This window comes from Poecilia reticulata, linkage group LG12 (assembly GCF_000633615.1).
Source record: "Poecilia reticulata strain Guanapo linkage group LG12, Guppy_female_1.0+MT, whole genome shotgun sequence".
NCBI classification, from domain to species: Eukaryota; Metazoa; Chordata; class Actinopteri; order Cyprinodontiformes; family Poeciliidae; genus Poecilia; species Poecilia reticulata.
The window spans coordinates 18,871,445-18,892,508 of record NC_024342.1 but is presented as its reverse complement, the minus strand read 5'-3'; the positions used below and the strand labels follow the sequence as shown (position 1 = coordinate 18,892,508).

At 35.8% G+C, this 21,064-nt stretch overlaps 1 protein-coding gene across 2 annotated transcripts in view; it reads left to right on the top strand.

Annotated features, from left to right (window-relative positions):
- The window catches only part of brinp1 (bone morphogenetic protein/retinoic acid inducible neural-specific 1), a 123,481-nt gene that overhangs the window by 92,289 nt on the left and 10,128 nt on the right, over positions 1–21,064 (top strand). For both annotated transcript variants that reach the window (XM_008424389.2, XM_017307922.1), the window contains exons 6-7: positions 15,290–15,526; positions 19,042–19,264. In XM_008424389.2, coding sequence (XP_008422611.1) covers positions 15,290–15,526; positions 19,042–19,264 — 460 coding nt within the window. The remainder of the gene's footprint in view (positions 1–15,289; positions 15,527–19,041; positions 19,265–21,064) is intronic.

The following is a 21,064-nucleotide window of genomic DNA, read 5'->3' as shown; positions in this document are numbered from 1 at the left end:
AAGCTTCTAAGCACTCAATAAGTTTTTTCAGAAAAATGAAATAAAAAAAGAAAAACCTTTATTGTCAAGCATCAAATCTATTAGCATGAAGCATTGTTGGCACCCAACTGACAGATGACAGAGCAAGAAAAGCAGGTTTTTTTTTTATTTTTATTTTTTTATTCTCTGTGATAATACCCGTAACAGAAAGGAAAAGCTTTATGAGTTGGTTTCCAGCTAAGGATTTTCTTCTTGGAGCCAAACTCTGCTTGTTACTGATGTGCAAGGATGAACGATAAGAGATTTCCTTAAAATGCGTTTTTAAGAGCAATTATTCCTGTCATTAATTACAAAGACAGCTGATGGTGTAACTTGCTGAACGGTAATAGTGCTCTTCAAAGTAATACACTTCACACCACCGATGAAGAGGTATATAAACACTGAAGAGCTTTTAGGGTTTTTGCTGCCAAATAGATTTCTAATTACTTCCAGTCATTAAAATCACCTTACACTTCTCACGTTGGCATTAACGTAGATATAAGTGCTGGTCTTCATTTTATCTCCTTGTGAGGCATATCCTCTGATCAAACTGCTAAGTCTACTTTATGATTTGAAGCTATACATTTAGCAATGGTTATTGTTGTGACTGTTACTTTTAGTTTTTTTCCCACTATTGGTTATATAATCAAATACATTAATAAAGTGAATTAATTGGGGTTATTTAGAAGCACAGTTGCAGTTTTTAATGTAACTGGTGTACTAAGATATGCTTTTTTGATAACGTATACATTTTGGTTTTAGCAGCATTATTTTTGTCTGAGGGGCTTGAGCTACATTCAGTAACACAATCACAGCACTACAAATAACAAAAGACTGATACATGTTTAGATATTTGTTACTGTTAATTGTATCAATATTATTTAAAAAATACCACAAAATATTGTAATAAAATTTTAATTCAATTTCTAATTCCAGTTTGCCCCTTTATATAACACCATGTATTCAAATCTAGATTGTGGAAAAAAAAGTGTTCTGAACTGTGGCAGGCATAAACACTCTTTGTGGTGATAAATATAATACATTTTGACATTTCTATAAAACGTTCTACGTTTCACATTTATTCTAATCTAATGAGATAACATGTACAGGTTCTCTACAAATAAAAAGAGAGTTAGGATTTAATGCAAGTAAAATGTTTTAGATTAATTGATTCAGGAAGAAATAATAGCTTTGCTAGTTCACAAATATTTCTAAACATCCAGAGTATTTATTTTGCACTTTTCGATTTTAAGTGAAAGTCAGGATGTGTGTTCTTTTATGTCGAGCTACATTTGAAAAACAGCTAAGATAATAGGTCACATTTGCTTCTCCTATCACCAGAATCAATACAACATTTATTCAGCAGACCAAACAAGTGCCTTCTTTTATATCGCACAAAGCATTCTTGAAAACATTGGGTCCAATGTTACAATTACAGAGACTCTTTTCACTGCCTTCACTTAAACTGATGAATAGCTGAGAAGAAATTGGCTCAAGATAAAAAAGTCAATTGTTCCATTCAAAGGATACATTGACGGGATAGTGTTTGAATGTTTTCCACTGAACAAAGTAAGCTTTAAAAAAATTAGCAAATAAGATAATACTTAAAAAAATTGGAACAACCTCTGGACTTCACAGTGGCCCCATTCATACAAAAACACTAACAGGTTTATTGTGGCCCTTGACTGGTCTTTATAGCCAATGCCAAGAAATAACAGCTTTGACAGCATTGTCCTCTTTGACTACAGAGCATAAATGGACTTTATAGACTTTCCCTTGAGAGAGACGGAAATGGTTGGGCCCTGTGCTACTCTAATAAGCTCTAGCAGCTCTCAGCACTTCTAATGAACACCCGCCATGTGTCTCATTTACAAATGCCTATTGACCTTTTACCAGACAATTAGCTAAAATGCTAACTTTTGGCATTTAAACTGTAGGGAGGAGTCGCATCTGGCCAGTGTGGATGATCACAGATCACCAGCAGCAGTTTCTAATGTGAAAATGTGTTTTTATATGGATGACTAAATGTGTCATATTTGCCAAATATGTTTTTTTATATATATTACAGTAGTAGTAAAAGGAAAATGGTAATAATAATAAGAAATCATGGAGAAAGATTAAGAAACATCCACTGAATATACCCATATTTATAGCACCAAAATTCTGATGTTCTATGTTTTGATATTTAATAATTGCACTTATTATAAAAATAGTTCACTTCATATAGTGCAATTGTATTTGTGACCTACCAAATGCATGCATTTGTTTCAACTTGTGGCCAAATCTTTCATGTATGAACATGAGCTCTTAAAACTAACAGCTTCTAGTACTGCTATTGCAATATTGAATATCCGCCTTTTAATTACAATAAAGAGGAAATATGTTGTTAACACAAATCAAAAATTTCCTTCTTACACATTTCTTACTGCAGCACTTGCTAAGCCAAGAAGCAATGGATGTTTTTTTTTAACCATATCAAAATATTTTGTGAGATGAGCGACACAATTCTGCAAGGTCATATTCAAATCTGTTCCAGTCCCAGTGCTACTGAATCAATGCTAATGCTACTCAGAAATTACAACAATGAACCCAATAATAGTATTAATTAATGTCATACTATAAATACATTGTCTGCACCGTTGAGGATTTACTTACTGTCTGATAATACAAAAAAACCTTTTTAGCTGTTCAGGGCCGCTCATGGATTATGTATAGAATTGATCATACCCAAAATATTAATTACAAGTCCTTAAATGTGGGACAAATTTAAAATTCAGACATTGGTCTTTAGCTACTTTATATTTCAATGAAATATATAGTTTAACTAATCTACTTGAAACATGTTACCTTTTTCAATTTCTGTAAAGATGTAATCGAGCTATAAAATTGCTACCTTGTCCTCTGACCTCTATGCTCTCATCTGTACATATTCATTCTTTAACAGATTTGTGTGGAGTTATTATGATAGTTATTGTAATTTTAAAAAGCGGTTTTGCACTGCAGAACTAAATGTTCAAGTTTGTCCCACCCCACCCTAAAATGTTCACCAGAAAGCATCACGGTATGAGTTTTGTTATGAGTGCTGCTGAAATATGCAGTAAAAGGCTACTGAAATGTGCAGGTCAGAATAAATAATGAAATTAAACGACTTTAATATTCAGAACCGATTTGCTTGTTTTATTCATAACCATTCTGGTCTTTAAAAATATGCTTGTTTGACCTCATTGTTCAGGTAAGCAGTAAGGAAAAAATAAATGTTAAAGTCTCCTTTTGCATTCAACTTTATGAAACAGCTATTGAAGAATAATATTTAGTTTATACAGTTTTCTTTTTCTGCTTGAGGAATCCTCGAGGCACAGTTAGTCCCTAATAAGTTCCGTTGTGACTGATCATTATATTTCTTCCCTTTCTTCTCTATTCCCTTGTTTTTGTTTTCTTTGCTTCTCTTCTCCTACCATTTAAGTCTATGACAACCAGAGTGAAAACTTGCCACCCTGATTGAGGAGAGTTTCTGATTCTTTTCACCCTGATGTAGGTTTTTGCCTCCAGCACTTTGCTAAGAAATGAGACTATGAGATTCATAGATGCTTTTTAAACCAAGTTTGACAGTTTCCTGACTGATTTAAGATTTTTAAGCCTTTTGCACAGCAGTCGAGCTCCTCCGCTAACACTGGTGAGAGACTACAAAACAGGAAGTGAGAACAGGCTGCGTTCCAACCAGTCGGTTGCTTGATGTATAGACCCACGCTCCGACTTAAAGTTGACAGACACAAAAATATTTTGTGTATGCTGAATCAGGTACTAATGCATTTTTTTCTTGTTAATGCTTAGAGCCACACTTTTAATCATAATCACATGAAGTTTCCATGGTGACATATCTCAGACTATTTTATCTGCTTAAAGCTTTTGCAGCAGCATTCTCTGGTTACTTTAATTCACAGAATTAAATTTTTTATTTTTTTTTTCAGTTTAATACTGACGCTCATTCTTTATGGATTGCAAAAAATGAAAACTTGAAATATAATAAATCTAGTCTTTTTAATTGCCCAGTTATATAGGAGGATCTTACTGGTATGTTAAAATCACACGAGTTACAACAAGGATGCAGTAATAGAAAACATCCCTAGATTTGTTCCAGTAATTAAACATTTAATCATGGTGTTTCCCTTTGCTGGCATGATTTATTATTATTGTCATTATAACATTTTTTTTATTATCTTTTTTGCTGCAGTTTGTTCACAGATATACCCACATCAGACTCTAGAGCTATGGTGTGAAGTATTTACTGTAATGCTCACTATGATCAAGCTTTTCTATCCTCACTGTGATGGCATTTGGTGTGGAAATACCAGACAGGACTTTGAATTAAAAGGCAAGAAATAAGCAACTTTCTGAATGTGGTTGCCTTAGATATTTGACTATCCTCTCTCCCACATACACAAGTTTTATGAAAGGAGAAAGTGTTTCCTTTGTTCTCACCCCTGTGGTTTTGTTTTAGTGAGTCGGTGGTACTGCGAGACGCAGATAACACGGTGAATCTGATGCTGCCTAGATTTTCTCTTTGCTTTTACGTAGATAGATGCAGATGATAAATGTATACTTTGTTCCACCCATAGAGGAAATTTGTCTAGAAAATTGTGCCCTAAACAACGCTGCCACCATAATTAAATACACTACAAACAGTAAAAATACATGCTGAACTCTGACACTACAATAAAAGCAAAAAATACACATATACTGCTCAATAAAAAACATATATTCCACATTACTGCACTAGATTTATATTAGAATGTTGTAGAAGATTCCAACATCAAGTGAACAGCCACACAATCTAAAATCAGATATTGCTCCTCTGTCATGTGGCTTTGGTATGTAAAATGTTTGACAAATATTCTTTGTGCTATTTACAACTATTTATCACTCATCCCCCTACTCCCATTTTTTTGTCCTTGACAGCGTCACAAACACTGTTGTAAGATTTAGCAATATTTGATCTATTAATGCATTAAAGTTTGGAAAATATCCACGGTCCCCATACTTTTGTCATATTTCTTCATCTTGTAACCACAAGCCTCCATTTGTTTAATTAGATTTTTTTTTTCTTTTGTGAAGAATCAAAACAAAGTGACACATAGTGAAATGGATAGAAATATGATATAGGGTTTTCCAAAAACTCTGGCATGCATAGTACTAAACCTCCTTTTATTGTCATTCCCCCTCAATATAATACAGTGCAGCTAATTACGTCCAGAGATCACATAATTAGTAAGAATAATCTATAGTTATGTAATTTAATCTAGGTACAAAAGCAGATGTTTGAGTAAGACCTTTCTAAACAACACATTAATAAACAAACAGCATTGTGAACACTAAGGAAGACAACAGACAGATCAGTTCATAAGGTATTTATCAGATTTTTTTAAAAGAGGTGGTTTTGAACATCTCACAAAGTACTGTGCAATCCATTGCTTGGTAAATTAAACTGTACACCAGAATTGCAAACACTCCAAGACCTAGCCGTCCACCTACGCTGATCTGCTGGGGAAGGAAAGCATTAATCAGAGAGGCTAGCTGAGCAGTCAAGAGGCTTGTGGGAAGTCTGGAGGAGCTGCAAAGATCAACAGCTCAGGCAGGAGAATCTGTTAGTCATGCACTCCACAAATCTTTCTTTTATAAAAGAGTGGCAAGAAGAAAGCCATTACTGAAAGAAAGCCATTAAAGAGTCCAATTTAAGGGTTACCACAAACCGTATGGGAGACACATAATACATGTGTAAGAAAATGATTTGGTCAAATGGGGGCAAAATGCCGTGCAGAGGAAACAGCACTCCAAATTACCAGGAACAAACAATCCCCATGGTGACACATGATGGTAGCCGTAAAATGTCTTGGTGATGATTTTCTTTCGCAAGAACAGAAAAGTTCAGAGTATATAGGACTGATTGAAATAAATACAGGGCAATAAGAAGAAACCTAGAAGAGTCTAAGATTTGTAATCAGGGTTTATCTCGTCAGAACACTAAACCCAAACATATGCTGAGCTAAAATGAAGCGTTTTTGATCAAAGCTTAGTGTATTGAAATAATTCAAACTTCAGACAAAAATCCAACAGAGAAACTGTGGTTAGACTTGAAGTTTTAAGTTTGCTGTCCAGTAACACACCATCCAATGTGACTTGATTTTTTTACAGATAATAGTGGAAAGTAAAGTAGCATTTTCCTTCCATTTCACAATTATGTACCGATTTCTCTTGATGTATTACATCATCAAAAATTACATACAATTACATGAAATTAAAATAACACTGACAAACATTTATGGTTGCAATATGACATAATTCAGAACAGTTGAATACTTTAGCAAGTTCCTGTAAAACCTAACGCATATTTTCACAGTTTTGGATGTTCAGTATGTAATGCCATTTTGGAGTACTGTCATGTTGTCCTTATTGTCTGGGATGTTATATGGTTTAAAATTTCATTGTTCTTTGATTATTTTGCAAGTCCAAAACTTCCCCACATATTTAACTTAAATGGATAGGAACCAATTTCCTTGAATTAGTCATGTAGATGATTGTATTTGTTTTGTTTTTTTTGTTTTGTTTTGGGGTTTTTTTCTAGCTTGTTTATTCTGCTTCATTTGAGCCAAATGAAAGATCTGCACAATTTAGCTTTACAGCTGTTGGGAATTAGATAAACTTCTAGTCTCCCGCATTAATTTGTTCTTTATTTGCTTGTCCTTTCTCCAGGCTAAAGCTTAGAAACCTGATGATATTGCATTTGGCTGGATTCTCACTTTCAGTCTCCAATGAGACCTACAAGTAAAAATAGCTTATTGGGGACAGAGAATGAGTTGAGAGAGGGTATTAGCACACAGTTAAATGGTCTGGATTTTCATTGGTTTGTAAAACTCTTTGTAAAAGCCTTTTTTTTTTCTTTTTTTTTTTTAGGAATTCAAAACAAAAGGAGTTTCATTTTTAGATTTTCTTGACCCCAGATGTGTATTTTTGTAGCACTTGTAGGGAAATGCATTTTAGCTGTTACTTTTGAAATTAAGGTATTTTAAATCTGAATACTAAAACATAGTTCTTTACACTTTTTTTTTAGAAGTAACAGACAAACTGTGTACTGGAGGTGATAATTTGCAAATTGGTTACATATATTAGCTCCACCATGGAAAGATAAAAGGCCCAGAACCTCCACAAGCCATTACCCTGTGAGGACCCTATCACCCCAGTGTGGCTGTCATAAATTAGCACCAAAACAAAAGCAAACTAATTTGCCTCTTTCAATCTCCAACGCCTGCTTTTCTCTTTTCTCTTTTTCCAGTCTCCTCAAGAGCCTATCTTGGAAGAGCCATGAGCCTATCTTGGAAGATTTATGAATATGTTAGAATAGCCTGAGCCAACAGTTTTCAAAGTGGGAAAGTGAAAATAAATTAAACTGGCCCTGGCGAGTCATGCAGAGAGTGATGAATTGGATACTCATTGCTATGTTCCTCAATGCATGTCCCTTTTTCAGAGTGAAAAATGCTGTAAACAGTTTGGGAAAGTAAAACAAACAGACAAATCAATTGGGTGTTTCTGTGATGGACTTGTTGAGGATTTGATGTGCAGACGGGAGTATCAGTAAACAAAAAGCTTTTGGTTAGCAGGGAATTATTTACTGACGACAAAATATTTGATGCATAACATGAAGAGCAAATATTGGATGAAAAAAAAAAATAAGCCCAGGCATTTTATCAACGTCCATGTTTTTTTTTGCTTTGGCTCTTTCCTAAAGTGTTCTTTCTCTTGATAAAGTTATTCGAAAGCTTAACAAACAACTAAACTAAAAGGATTGTAGTTTTTTTGTAGATTTAGACGCTTTGAAATGACAAGCATTCTGTTTATAGAAACATGTTTAACTTTAGGCTACATATTTTGTACCTATCCAGGATTTTCAAGATGCATAGGATCAGCAACATTGTCTTACATTTATAAATGAGCTTATTATTAATATATATTGTTTGACTGTCTTATAAATATGTACACTTCCCATGGGGTTTATTTATTTAGATAGCTGTCCTTCATACATGATCTTGCAAAGGAATTAATTTTAAGAATTTGCTAGTTTTCATGTATTTAGAAAGAAAAATGCCTTTATGATCAATGTAAAGTAAAATGACCATGATTTGTGACATCAGAAAAAGTTCCTAATTAAGAACAATTCTAAGTATTGAAATGACGTGTATTTACCTAATGAATGTTTGATGAAAGTCTGGCACCTAAAAAAATAAATAAATAAAAAACATTGATCTTTAAATCTCTTTTTTTTCAGGGGAGTTCCAAAGGTTGTTACTTTTCTCCTTACATTTGGGAAGCATATACAGTTTTCAGCACATTATTTTTTAATAAGCACTTCTCTAATTTGTTATAAACCCCTGTTGAAAACATGAGGACATATTTATATATTTAACTTACACTTGGACCAGCTTGATCATAAATCACACATTTTTTTTCCCCTCCTCTGTTTGCTGCATTTGTTGTGATTTCTTCAGATGGCCTTTCATTTCCTGTATCAAACGTCAATTTTTATTTCCAAATTTTAAATTAGAAATTTAGTAATACTTATTTTTAATGTTGAGTGGCTTTCATTAGCACTTCATTGCATATCCTGGTGGAATTAAAACTTGTATTTTCAAAGGCTTTCACAATTAGGTTACAATATAGTTTAAACTGCAGTCGCATCTATTTAAGTTAATGTGCAAGACTTTGCTAAGAATTAAGTTTTGTCCATTCTGATCAAAGCGTGAAGATAAACACTAATACTGCGTTTAGGGATATGTGATATCGTCTCTGTGATAACTCTGGGCTTTTGATCTGAGATGTGCATAAAGCACACAGTGACACTTTGAGGACAGTTGTGTCTGTTCTAGCTCAAATGGAAATGTCAGAGCCTGTCATATGTCTCTCCTCCCCCACTCTCTGGGCTTCTTGTAAAACATGTGATTTCTGCAATAGCTCACGGAGGCTGTGGATCTACGTGTGTGCATGTGGGTGCATGGTTTCAGTCTGTGCGCCTATTGTGAGACAAGTACAATAATCTTGCCAGTCGAGGTCTACCGCTACTGCTGTGAGGGAACACATGGCAACACATGACGGAACAGCTTGAACACTGAATGAGCAGCCAAAGGCAATCACATTCCCTACTATACACCAAAGCATTGTTTTTCAATACAGCTAATACTGACTGAAGCTGCAATTTGTGAATTTAACATTACTGCACGCATCTTGAAATATGCATTATTGTTTAGAAGTGCAAAAATTTGATTTGCCACATAGAGGGGCACCACATTTTGTAAAGGGGAATAAAAGTAATCATTCACTTATTTTTCTCCAACTCAACATGTATATCTTGGTTTTCAGGGTGCAAAATATCAGGTAATGATTCAGCGCCATGGAGGTTTCATTTACCTCACTACTTCTCCTGCCCTTCACAATCACATTTGTTCCAACATGCAATTTCAGCATTTTGTTTTTATACGGCAAACACAGCAAACCGAATGCCAAGATTATTTCCTAGGTAATTTATGCTCTTACTGTGATTGCTACACCTGCAAGATAAAAATATATAAGCTCAGTTTCATCAAGACAAAAGCTGAAGTATGGTGCAAAAGTTTTAAACCATGCTTAATTTGTTTTAGTTTGCTTCCAAACTGGCAGGCATTTATATAATCTTTTTAAGTGTTCTCCAGTCTAAAGCAGATTTATCTTTTGGGGCCTTTTCAGTTTATTGTTGTCTTGTCTTTGTATCTGACAATGACATTGTATGTTGCTGTAAGTGCTTAGACATGAGCAAAATGGATAAGCAGACTGCAAAATAAGAATGTGTGTCCTACCGTAGGTGAATATTAGCTAGATCAGTGTTTTTATCTGCAATAATATTGGTATTTCACATTACTGATATTTTTCACTTTATTTGTGCCTATTGACAGCACACACTTAAATTAAAATAAATAAAAAAACACATTTGAAACACTTTTCAGACTTACGCCAATGACTGGAATAAAAGTAAACTGTCTGAGAAAGCACATGATTTAGTCTATCTCACGATTTTCCATTTGTTGAATTTTGATGGAGTTGATGCCGATGTTATCGCCACCTCCTGGCAGGACAAAGCTATTGTTGTGTTTTTGACTGAAATCAAAGAGGACATGTAGCTTGAGACTTTTTCTTTACAAAAATAGTTGGAAAAACTATCCATTCAGAAAAAAAAAGGAAATTTAGTAGAGAAATAAGTAAATAAAATCCAGTAAAAACCTAATACATGTCTACTGCAGGGTATTTAAATTTTTTTTTTCTTCAAGCAATACGTTTTTTTGCAATTAAGTATTAATTCATGCAACGTAAATTGATTTGCATAAATTAATTGCTTTCTAAGAAAATTAGAAAAATTGTGTATTTGTGTTAGACTAACAGTCTAAATGTGCTATTATAAAATTGTTTCTGTTCTTAAGCTTTCTGATTATTTCTTAAGGTACAACTCTAGCACAGCAATACATTAAGCATGCAATATTTAGATGAAACAAAGTCAATAAAAGCAAATTATTGTTGGTCTGAAAAATACCCCAAATGAAATTAATGAATGGAAGGTTTGCAGTTTTCTAACTTTTCAAACTGAAACCCTCACTGTATTTAGCCAAGTTAAATAAGTGGCTATGCTGTACCGCATTTTCTTTTTAAGATCATAGAAATGCATCATAAAATTGTCACCCCCCCTCTTAAAAAAATAATAATAATCCCAAAACGTTTCCATCTACACCTTTGATGGGTGGCCAATTTGTACTATTTTTAAGCTGCATTAAAGGGCAACACAACATTATTCAGATGGCTCCGAATGGCAGACTGCACTTAAAACCCCTCTGGTTTAGATCAAGCACATATTTATATTTGCTGTTATTACTGCAACAAAAAGTAAAATCAGGGAGACTGATTTAAAAAAAAAAAAAAACTACAAGCCATGTATTTCAGTTTATTTGTTGCATATATATAAAAATAAGATCTGCATAAATTATGAATGTTCCTTTCACTTTGCATTAATGTGCTTTATCACAGAAGTAACAACTGATTGCAACAAACAAAATGTGAAAACAAGGGTATAAATACCTTTGCAAGGTGCTGTGTGCATCTATTTCTGTTGCCCGGCTCCGTCAAATGCATTCCTTTTCTGAGCACAAGGATTCTATGAAAATCCTAAAACTAAACGGGACATTTTACAAAAAGAAACAGAAAGCATTATTCCAACAATAAAACGTCCTGTTCCACAGGAATTTTCCAAATAAAACTAATACAAAATTGTGAGTCAACAGTCCTGTATGACAACACAAGCTTCTGCTTACTCGAGTGCTTAGAGCACTTATGATAATCTACGATAATATACTCTGCACTGACACACCACACATTATCTGTTTGAATGCTAAGTACAGCTCATTCTGAACTTTAAAAAATGCTAACATATTCTGAGAGCTCAGAACAGCTCCAGTGGAACATGTTATCCTCTGTCTGGCCCAATACACACACCTCACACTCTATACAAAAAAAAAAGAAAAGTGGATAAATAGCTTCTTCAGCTGCACTTCTACCTCGTACGTAAAGACAAGGAGTCTGTATGCGAAAACTGGCAAATGTAGCAACATTTTAAATTATGTTCCCCTTTCACATCAAGGATGTATTATCAACAAGAAAGCCTGTGCAACTGTGAACTTAGGAGTCTCTTTTGTCTAAAGCCTTTTGGAATGGTATTATAGCTGCAACAATAACCTCCTGTGGTAATTTAATGCCCCCATTGAGGTAACGCACTTTATTGCACCAGTGGATTAAGTAATGATTATTTTGTGAAATTGCAGCTACACAATGGTCAATTAATCTTTAATGAAACTGTAACTTATGAGGCGGAGCATGGCATTCCAGTAAGTAGGCAAATGCTTGCCAAAGCAGTTACAAGCCTCAGTTGTGGCCTACACTCCCTATCTGTCACTATGTTTAAAAAAAGAAAGAAGAAAAAGCACACATGAAAGAGACATAATGAAAAGGCAAAGTCACCATTCGCTTTTAGCATTCATAGAACGTTTGTGGGTCCATATCCATCAAAATATGAGAAGCGAAATCTATCAGCTTATATGCAGTATGATTATGTGCCGTTTTGCAGCGCTATTTATTTAGAGCAAGCAAGGCATCTGTATTGAAGAGAATTATTTACACTGACAGAGCATGAAGTTGGAGGTTATCAAATAGCAGCAAAGCTGCTGCAATATGTACCTTTCATTTCATCATCTCCCCTTAAATGATGGTAAGTGTAACACCTATACTCCAGTATCTAGTGTTTCCCCCAACACATGCCTGACTCATAATCCAATAAACTAGCTTTATGGTTCAATCATTTTCAATTTTGTCACATGTTATTGCGCTAACCTAGAAAAGCTTGCTAAGTCACAAGACAAATGTTTTTATATCTGATTGGTTTCTCTCTTTATTTGTAGCCTGCGGGCTCCCATACTTTTGCTCATTTTGACAATGCTCTAACAAATGTTGATAGATTTACGTTTATTACGTGACATCATTTCTGCATAGTAGCAGACGGGGCAACGCAGGGCATGAATTTTCTGATATCTGAATGCGCACTCAGCAGGAGAAAATGTAGGGGAGAGCAGAAGAGGTGAAGAAACAGGAATGAAGAGAGTGATTGATGGAGTGAATGGGAGCCAAAGGATGATGGGGGGAGTCAGGGGGCACATGGATGTGTGTGGTAGGAGTAGCAGTGTGTGTAATGAAGTAAGACAGTAGAAGATGTGTACAAAGACAGAGTGAGAGGCAACGAGAGACGCAAAGGAAGAGAATGGACAGAAATACGAAGTGCAAAGGAGAGTGAAATACAAGAGATTGCAAGACCAATAGAGTTGAGCTGAATGTCAGACTCTCAAATGGTTTCTTCTTCAATTCTTCAGCACTAACACACCAATATTAAAAAAATAAAGTATGTGTGCTTGTGTTGGTAGAGCTGGGGTATGCAGTGTAGTTATACAGATAAGGAAATGGGGGGGAGGGTCTCGTGGTGGGAGTGATTGTGGCGTTGGGGGAGCACTGAGGCAATCGGTGTTATTGTGCAGGCGGCCGCTGGCACCAGCACTGTCAGGGAGCAGCGTTGATCCGTGAACTTGCCATCTGGATTTTCCCACAAATCACATTAAAGTTTCAAGCCCAGGAATACATCAAGCTAAATGAATATTGGATCCAGACAAGCCTGATGGAGAAAAAGCCCTGGGCAACCAAACTCTTTTGTGGTCAGACATGATCTATCCATCCTCTTTACTTGCTCCATCCCTGCTTCCTTCTGTTCCCTTCATCACTGATGGGCAGGGCTTCTGATGAGGTGTGGGGAATAGAAGAGATTATGCAAAAAGGAGGTATGCATTGTAAGAAGACTTTTAGTGCAAGGTGTAGGGGCTGTGTTTGAATAGCTGCAAGTGGAAGAATTCCTTTGAGTAGTCTCTGATTTGATCTTATAAACAGATTTAAATAAAAACCGTCTAAACTCCGAAATGTTTTGAGAATAAATACAAAACATTTTCTTTTTCCATGAACAACCAAAAACACACTATGTGTTACTTCTCTTCAGAGGCTGTCATCATGATGATGACTATTGAAGTGTTCTGTTTCAGATCCAAACCATTAAGGCTTTCATCTGTTTCTGAATTACCCACAGCAATGTTTAGCGTTTGTGGGTGAAAATAAGGAGGATTAATTGCTGCATGCAAATGCATAATGAGATACCATTTGACTCCTTGACAACACCCTGAAAATGATTCATGTGTACAATACGAAATTATATGCTTACTTTTCCTTTCATTTTAGCCACATTAAGTTGACTTTGCATAAGTGGATTCCGCCTTTCACCCGAAGGTGAAAATAAAATGTGAGCAGGAGGAATAATGTAATTATTCATCATTCAATAACGTGTTGTGTCCTAGTTCTTGGTTGCATATGTTTTGTACTGAAGCACAGTTTGTCTTCAAGGAAAAGCTATTAAGAAAATACGGTCTCGCCAAGATGTTGTTTCATACGAGAAGGAAAAATCTATTTAGTTCTTTTCCAATCCAGTGGCTTGTAGAGTAAGGGATTTATTTTTCCCGGTCTGAACTGAAGTGAAAGCCTGAACTGTAAGATGTCCAAGCTTTAATTCGGTGAGATCCCCAAAGGGATATGGATTGGCTGGGAGTCTTAAGAATTATTAAAAGTTTGTCATTGATACTGAAGAATGAGCAGCTTGAACTCTGAAACTTTAAATGAACATATCAGCTAAATATGTCAAAGCCCAGCATCAGGCTTTCCCATTCCTTGTCACATTATATGCGACTCGCCATAAACAGCTCAAAGAAAAGAGATGCATTCTTTGAAGGCGCGTACTTCAGAAAAAATAACATTGACTGTTTAAAACATAGACGTGAAAGGAGGGATGGAAACTACGGGAGTTGTCCCAGATCTGGGGAAATCAGAACTTAAACCATCAAATTATGCTCAAGATTATTCATTTCAAAACAGGCCAATTTGTGAAAAAAAGCATAATCCCAATATTTAAATTGCATGAAACTGTTTCTTTGTATTTTCTACAGAAAGAATGTGGTTGTCCCATCTTAAACTTTTGTAGTTCTGCATGCTAAAAATGTGCTTTGTAGGTCTAAACATGAATATATAAACCACATTTTGGGAAGGATTTTGTGCAGTGATCTCTTTGGAGTATTTCTGTTGTTTTGACACAGCCTCATGGTTACATTTCCATCACACCCTCATTTCATTTCATTTTAGTTCCTATTTAATGATGACTGCTGTTATAACTTCTGAAGGACCCTTGCGGTTCAGTTGGGTATTTACAGTTAAAATAAAACACTGGTAACTCTTATGGGTCACCAGAAGACTTGGTAAGAACCTCAGATCTTTTAAACCCTTAATCTTTTAGTTTTACCAAACTAACTTGTTTCCTGTATACAAATGCTGCTATCGTTTGTAGAAAAAATTGTTTACCTGATGACTATTACTTACTATTTAAATACAACAAAATATTTACATACAATTTCACATTTTCTCATTTTCTATTTTGTGACTTTGTATTACATGAAGAAAGTTAAACAAAGTTTGTTTTCTCAATCATGTTATCTAGTATATTATTTTAAAAAGAAGGAAAAATGGGTGTTGTCACATTTTTAAGCAAAACTTCACTATTTTTCATTTGTTTCAGGCCTTCAGGTCATATTCCCAGAATACCTGCAAGAGAAATTTGTCCAGTCAGCTCTGAGCTACATCATGTGCAACGGAGAGGGTGAATATGTGTGCCACAACAACCAGTGCATCTGTCAGTGTGCTGATGACTATCCCCAGTGCAACTGTCCCATCACTGACATCCAGATCATGGAAAACACCCTGCTGGTGATGTCTGAGTCCTGGGCAGCCTCTTATAAAGATTTTGAAAACTCGGGTAAGCTGAAAACTCCTACAAAATAGTTTAACCTGGCTTCCCTCTGTGACTATCAAAAGACTTGAAGTTTGTTTGTTATTCCTTTTACAAGCATTTTTTTTCTTTTTGTGAGAGCTTTTGAAGTATGAAAAAAAACATGCACATAAGATGCAAAAGATGCAGAAAATGGGTTATCCTGTAGAGGCTTCTGTTTTCAACAAAAAGTGATGAAAGTACGTGTCAAATTTGGACATTGTGGAAAGAATGTAAATATTAGCTTTTAGAGCATAGCTACTCCAAGGCAGCGCCTACGTCTCACTCTGATTAATAAGTTAAATATCATTGTGAATTGAAGGGATTCCTAGTGTAAACTCCTTGAGACACATAGACATACATGTTAAACTGAAATGGATGAGTACAGCAAAGATAAAAGATGTAGAGTTGTAGAAATTAATTTGCATTGCATTGTAGTGAGATTCATTACATTTCTGGGAATCAATAGTCAGTTGTTTCAAGGATATTCCAGGGATATGTTCTTTAGGTTCAGAAAGAAGATGATCTCACACTGGACATGACACATCCATTGCTTGGTAATCCTATCAAAAGGCAAGAGCTTTGACAGTGTAAACTCCCTGGCTGTGAGGACAGCTGCGGCTGCTGCTCTGGCTAGCTGTGCGGTCTGAGACTCACTAATATTCTGACAGCTGCTTGGGATGAAGCTGGTGTAATATTATTTTGTGGTATATGAAAGTATATATTTGGCTTTGGCAACTAATCTTTTTTTTTTTAATCAATCAATAACATTGACAACAATATTCACATTTCTGTTTCAGCTTTAAATGTCTCAATGATTTTAAAAGGGAAATATTAAATATGACAGACGCCCCACCATTGCTTCACGGGAGTAGCCCAGTTTCTCCAGTGACAACACGTTCATTGTGTATACTGTGCCAGTTCACAGTGCATGCTAAATTGCTGCATGCTGTTAGTGTTAGTTGAATTGTCTCCCCCGTTATTACAAAAAGACACACACTGCACTCACAATGACACATTGCACTATGGTTATCACAGTAATTACAGCTAAAGTCTGTCTCAGTTTGTGAGATGTTCATGAGAACAGCAATGAAACTAGTTAACTACTGCAAAGCATGCAACAGAGAGACAGACAGACTGGCAATCTTTTGACAAAAGGGAATTGTAGAAAGTACGAAGAGGTTTGAAACGATTTCTATTTTTTGAAAAACAAACATTTGTGAATATGAACTTTTTCCCTACTAAATATATATACTCAAAAATTGGCATCCTCTAAAATTTTCTACTCCAATATGAGCTTTTTTGAAGGCTTTATCTATGCCTTTGCCAGAGTTGCCGGCAAACTGGTGGCTGCCACTATAAAGTGGCATCTGGCTGGTTAAAAAACTTCCAGTTCAAATATTTGTAACTGATGTGAGCAAACAAATTGATATGAAATGAGGGAAAAGTTAAATTATGAGTTCTAATCTGTCGACAAGGTGTGCTGGGTGGGTTCAGATAAGAACCACCATGTGGACTACTTGGTTGCTCTGTAAAGGAAAATGATACTTGAAGTCTTTGAAGCTTGTATAAAAGGGTTTGCATATCTGCCACTGGGGCACAATATGATAATGTAGCTTCTTTTTTTCATGTTGACAGAGTTCTGAATGCTAGGTGCTGGTGTCGCTCAGATTTGTTTAGGAAAGAATTAAAGACGGTTTATGTCATCTCTGAAAGCTGGGTGGAGGTTTGTGGCAAGTTCAAAACAGGGGAGGAGATGGATCCTGGCTCCTTTGAAGAAAAAGGGAAATCTGAGTTCTGACATGCCAGGGAGGAGGGTGAAGGAATTCCTGACATTTCCCAGCTGTGACTGAAAAAGAGCTCTTAACTCTGGTTAATACTGTTAAAATGTCTTGAGGACATGTCTAGGAGAGTGCCAGCATGTTTTGCAGGTGCATTTCTTGAAAATGTGGGTCTATGTTCTGAGCGTGCTAAAACTTTTGGTGGTTTGCGTTTCTGCTAAACTGTGTTTTTATTCATTCCGTACGTTTGTTTTTAGGTTTATAATTTTACATCACCTCAGCTGTAAAAGTCTAATGATATGATGTTTTGTCTCTTCTTTAAATGATTCATTAAACATTTCTGGCAATATTGAGCTAATATTTAGCAAATTGCTATTTTAACATGTGCTTTTAGTATTCAAGATTAAATTTATTTAGAAAATATTTGAAAGAAAAAACATTTCATTTTAACATTTCAGGATGTGAACAGTTCTTATTATTGTATTTAGCAAACATCTTCAACCCAGTCTTGATGAGCCAGCATTTAGGATAGTAATTATTTCTTTCCATTTGCTCAAGATTAAATTCCTTTAGTTTATATTAAAGCTTTGCTGAATCATTTAACTTTAGTATATCACAATGCGAACAGGCATAAAACAATTTTAGTTATATTTAAAGAATTTTTAAGAAACATCTTAAATCATTTCTTGCTAAGAAATTAATAAAAACAAAACAAAACAGTGGTCTCAAGAGGAAACAAGAACATTTTATCCTAGGCTGTATGCTAGCCACTTGGACAATCACTAAGACTGGCTGAAAAAATGTGGGGGCAGTAATCTTGGTACCCAAGAGCTGAGAGGAGAGGATGATTACTACTTCCAGAGTCTTATTTTCTGCTCTTGAACAACAGAATCAGCCTTAAATTTTCAAACCAAAGATGCAGAGGAAAACATTCGCTGGCAACTTTTAAAGAATAGGAAAACAATGATCTTCAAATGTGGATCGTATTTTTTTTTACTACTTTAATACAGTGAAAAAGAACTCGGACTCACATTTCTCCTTTAATTCGTTTTTTAAACTGCATTTTTACACCAACAAATTATACCCTTGAGGTTACCAAGTCTTCACAACAGCAACTGCATGCTGTCTGTATACCATACAATATGCTAAAAAAACAAAACAAAAACAGTCTGCCCTACCGTCACAAACGGATATGTGGAGTTTTCTAAATTCTGCTTGGATTGAGTGCTTTGGTTAGGTGAGACTAAGATTAAGCTTTCCACTTAAAGTGGGTTTGATATGAAACAAAGAATGACCATCTGAAATCAAAACAGCTTATCCCACTGTTAAGTTTGGTGAAGCGTTCATAATACATGTCATCATGAAATACTCGGACATATCGAATAATAATCTGGTGAACTCTATCAGCATGATAAAAAAGGTATGAGGTATAAATATTAAAAATGCACTGCTAAATCAACAATAAAATTGTTGAATAACTTCTTCCTATATCATCCCTAAACCTTAATACGTAAGGGTTATGCTAAAGACTAAAGTGCAAAAGAGAGGACTCAGGACTCTGGCCTATCTGTAAGAGACAGTGTAATGAGGAATAGTCATAGTTAAATGTTTTGTGTCAGTAAATTTGTCTTCATCTGTCTACAAATGACTTCTGTTTAATTTCAGTCTTTATCCTGTGTTACATTTTTTTTTGTCCCATCTTGTCCCTCCACTGTTCTCTAGATGAGTTCAAGTCATTCCTGAAGAGACTCCCGTCCACTCATTTTTTGCCCATCAGCAGTGTGCATCTTTTGTGGGGCAGCGACTGGGACCTACAGGCCCGTTACAGACTCCTCCAGAGTTCCCTGGAGATCCAGCGGCTCAAAATCCAGCGCACCGCCCGCAAGCTATTCAGCCTCAGCATCCGCTGTCTTCACAATCCCAGCCACCAAATGCCAAGAGAGAGGTGAGTAAAAATAGTATCCATGGGGATTTACTAAACCAAAGACTTGGTGTTTGTGTTGTTTATTTTCTTTTATTTTTAAAGAAAATAATATTGCTGGAGATACATTTTTTTGTATCTCAATATAGCATGGAAATCAAACATGCAATTTCTAATACATTTTTCTTCAATGCTGTGCTTTTACTTTATATCAAATCTATTTAGTGCTGAGACTTGCACATGCACAAAACGCTGTAGCTTACTCTTGTTATTTCACTTAGCAGTCTTAAAAGAAAATGTAGCTGTGGGAGTTTTCTTGTTAGGTCATTGCACACATCTGTCACCACATACTGCAGTTGCAGCTTAAGAGCCTTGCTGCTGATGTGCCACAGTGTCAGCGCTGCAGGATCTGCAAGGAATTTCCCAAATCTGCTCTCACAAATCAAAAAACACAACGCAAAAAAAAAAAAGAAAACACACAAAATGTGGAGTGCCAGATGAAATGCCAGCAAAAAAACTGTCCAGCATTAGTTATGTCACCATAAAAATGGGGAAAGAATATGTAAAATATTGATTTAAGTGGCCTGAAAATCAGCCATTGTCTTCTGTCCCTGACAGAAAGGATCACACCTACATTTGTGTGAGAGTTGGCATGGGGTCTGTTCTGAAGTGTTATCAAAGAACCGCAGTATGTGCTTCCTCTTCCATGGAGTAAACATTGAGAGTGCCTGATGGCACAGGAAATAAGAGCAGCTTGTTTATTTGTTTGCCTGTGTGAAACAGCTTTGCATCAGATGGTGGATTTATTTGATTTCGTCATGTATATTTAAGGTCTTATATATGTTCTGCAGGGGAGTTGCGGTTGTTGTGCACAATGCAATTTCCCCTCAAACTCAAACTTCCAATGTTCATTTTTCATTGTTCATTTTGGAACAGAGGTATTTGATCCTTTATGACTGTTTCAAAGATGCAATGCTAGAAAGCTGTGCAAAAGCTTTTTCACCTACTATGTGAGTTTAGCTTGGCAGTCAGTCATGCCATAAATCTTTAAAAATCAGCTCCCATCTTTACCCTTCTCTCTTACTGAAATAAAGTGCTCTTCTATTACCAATAAAGGCTCTAAGTCTCATGCCTTACCTCTGCAGCCTGTAACAGATAGTTGTAAGCAAAGCTTATTCAGTACATATCAGCCCACATAGTGTCTTGCAAAGATATGTTTACCCTTTAGACTTTTGTTTTATATTTTGTTACAACCATACCTTTTAGTCTATATTTATGTGGCACAGCAACACAAAGCAGCACATAAATGTGACGTGATAGAATAACGACAAAGTATATCTCTGGAGGAGGAGCTAAGCTTTAAAGCTCAGGTGAAGGAGGCTGTTAACAAGACAAATATCATCCCTATACAATAGGAGAGCGGCACAGATTATTGTTGAAGTAAATCTTTAGGATGTCCTTAGGATTCTTTAGGAATGTTTTTGTGCAAGATGATCAGAGTTGAAGAGAAGATGGATAGAACTGAATGCACACCAATCCCAAAGAAAATCACTATGAAGTTGCAAAACACTTAAAACCAGAGACGGTCCTTCCAGACACACAGAAAAACCTGAAGGCCACCGTTGGAGCTTATTAAGTATTTAACAAATTACTTATTTGCTAAATGATGTTTTTATTGACCCCGCCTTCGCCCGGTACGCTAGCTGGAGATAGGCACCAGTACCCCTCTTGACCCCACTGAGGGACAAGGGTGTAAGAAAATGGATGGATGGATGGATGGATGGATGGATGGATGGATGGATGGATGGATGGATGGATGGATGG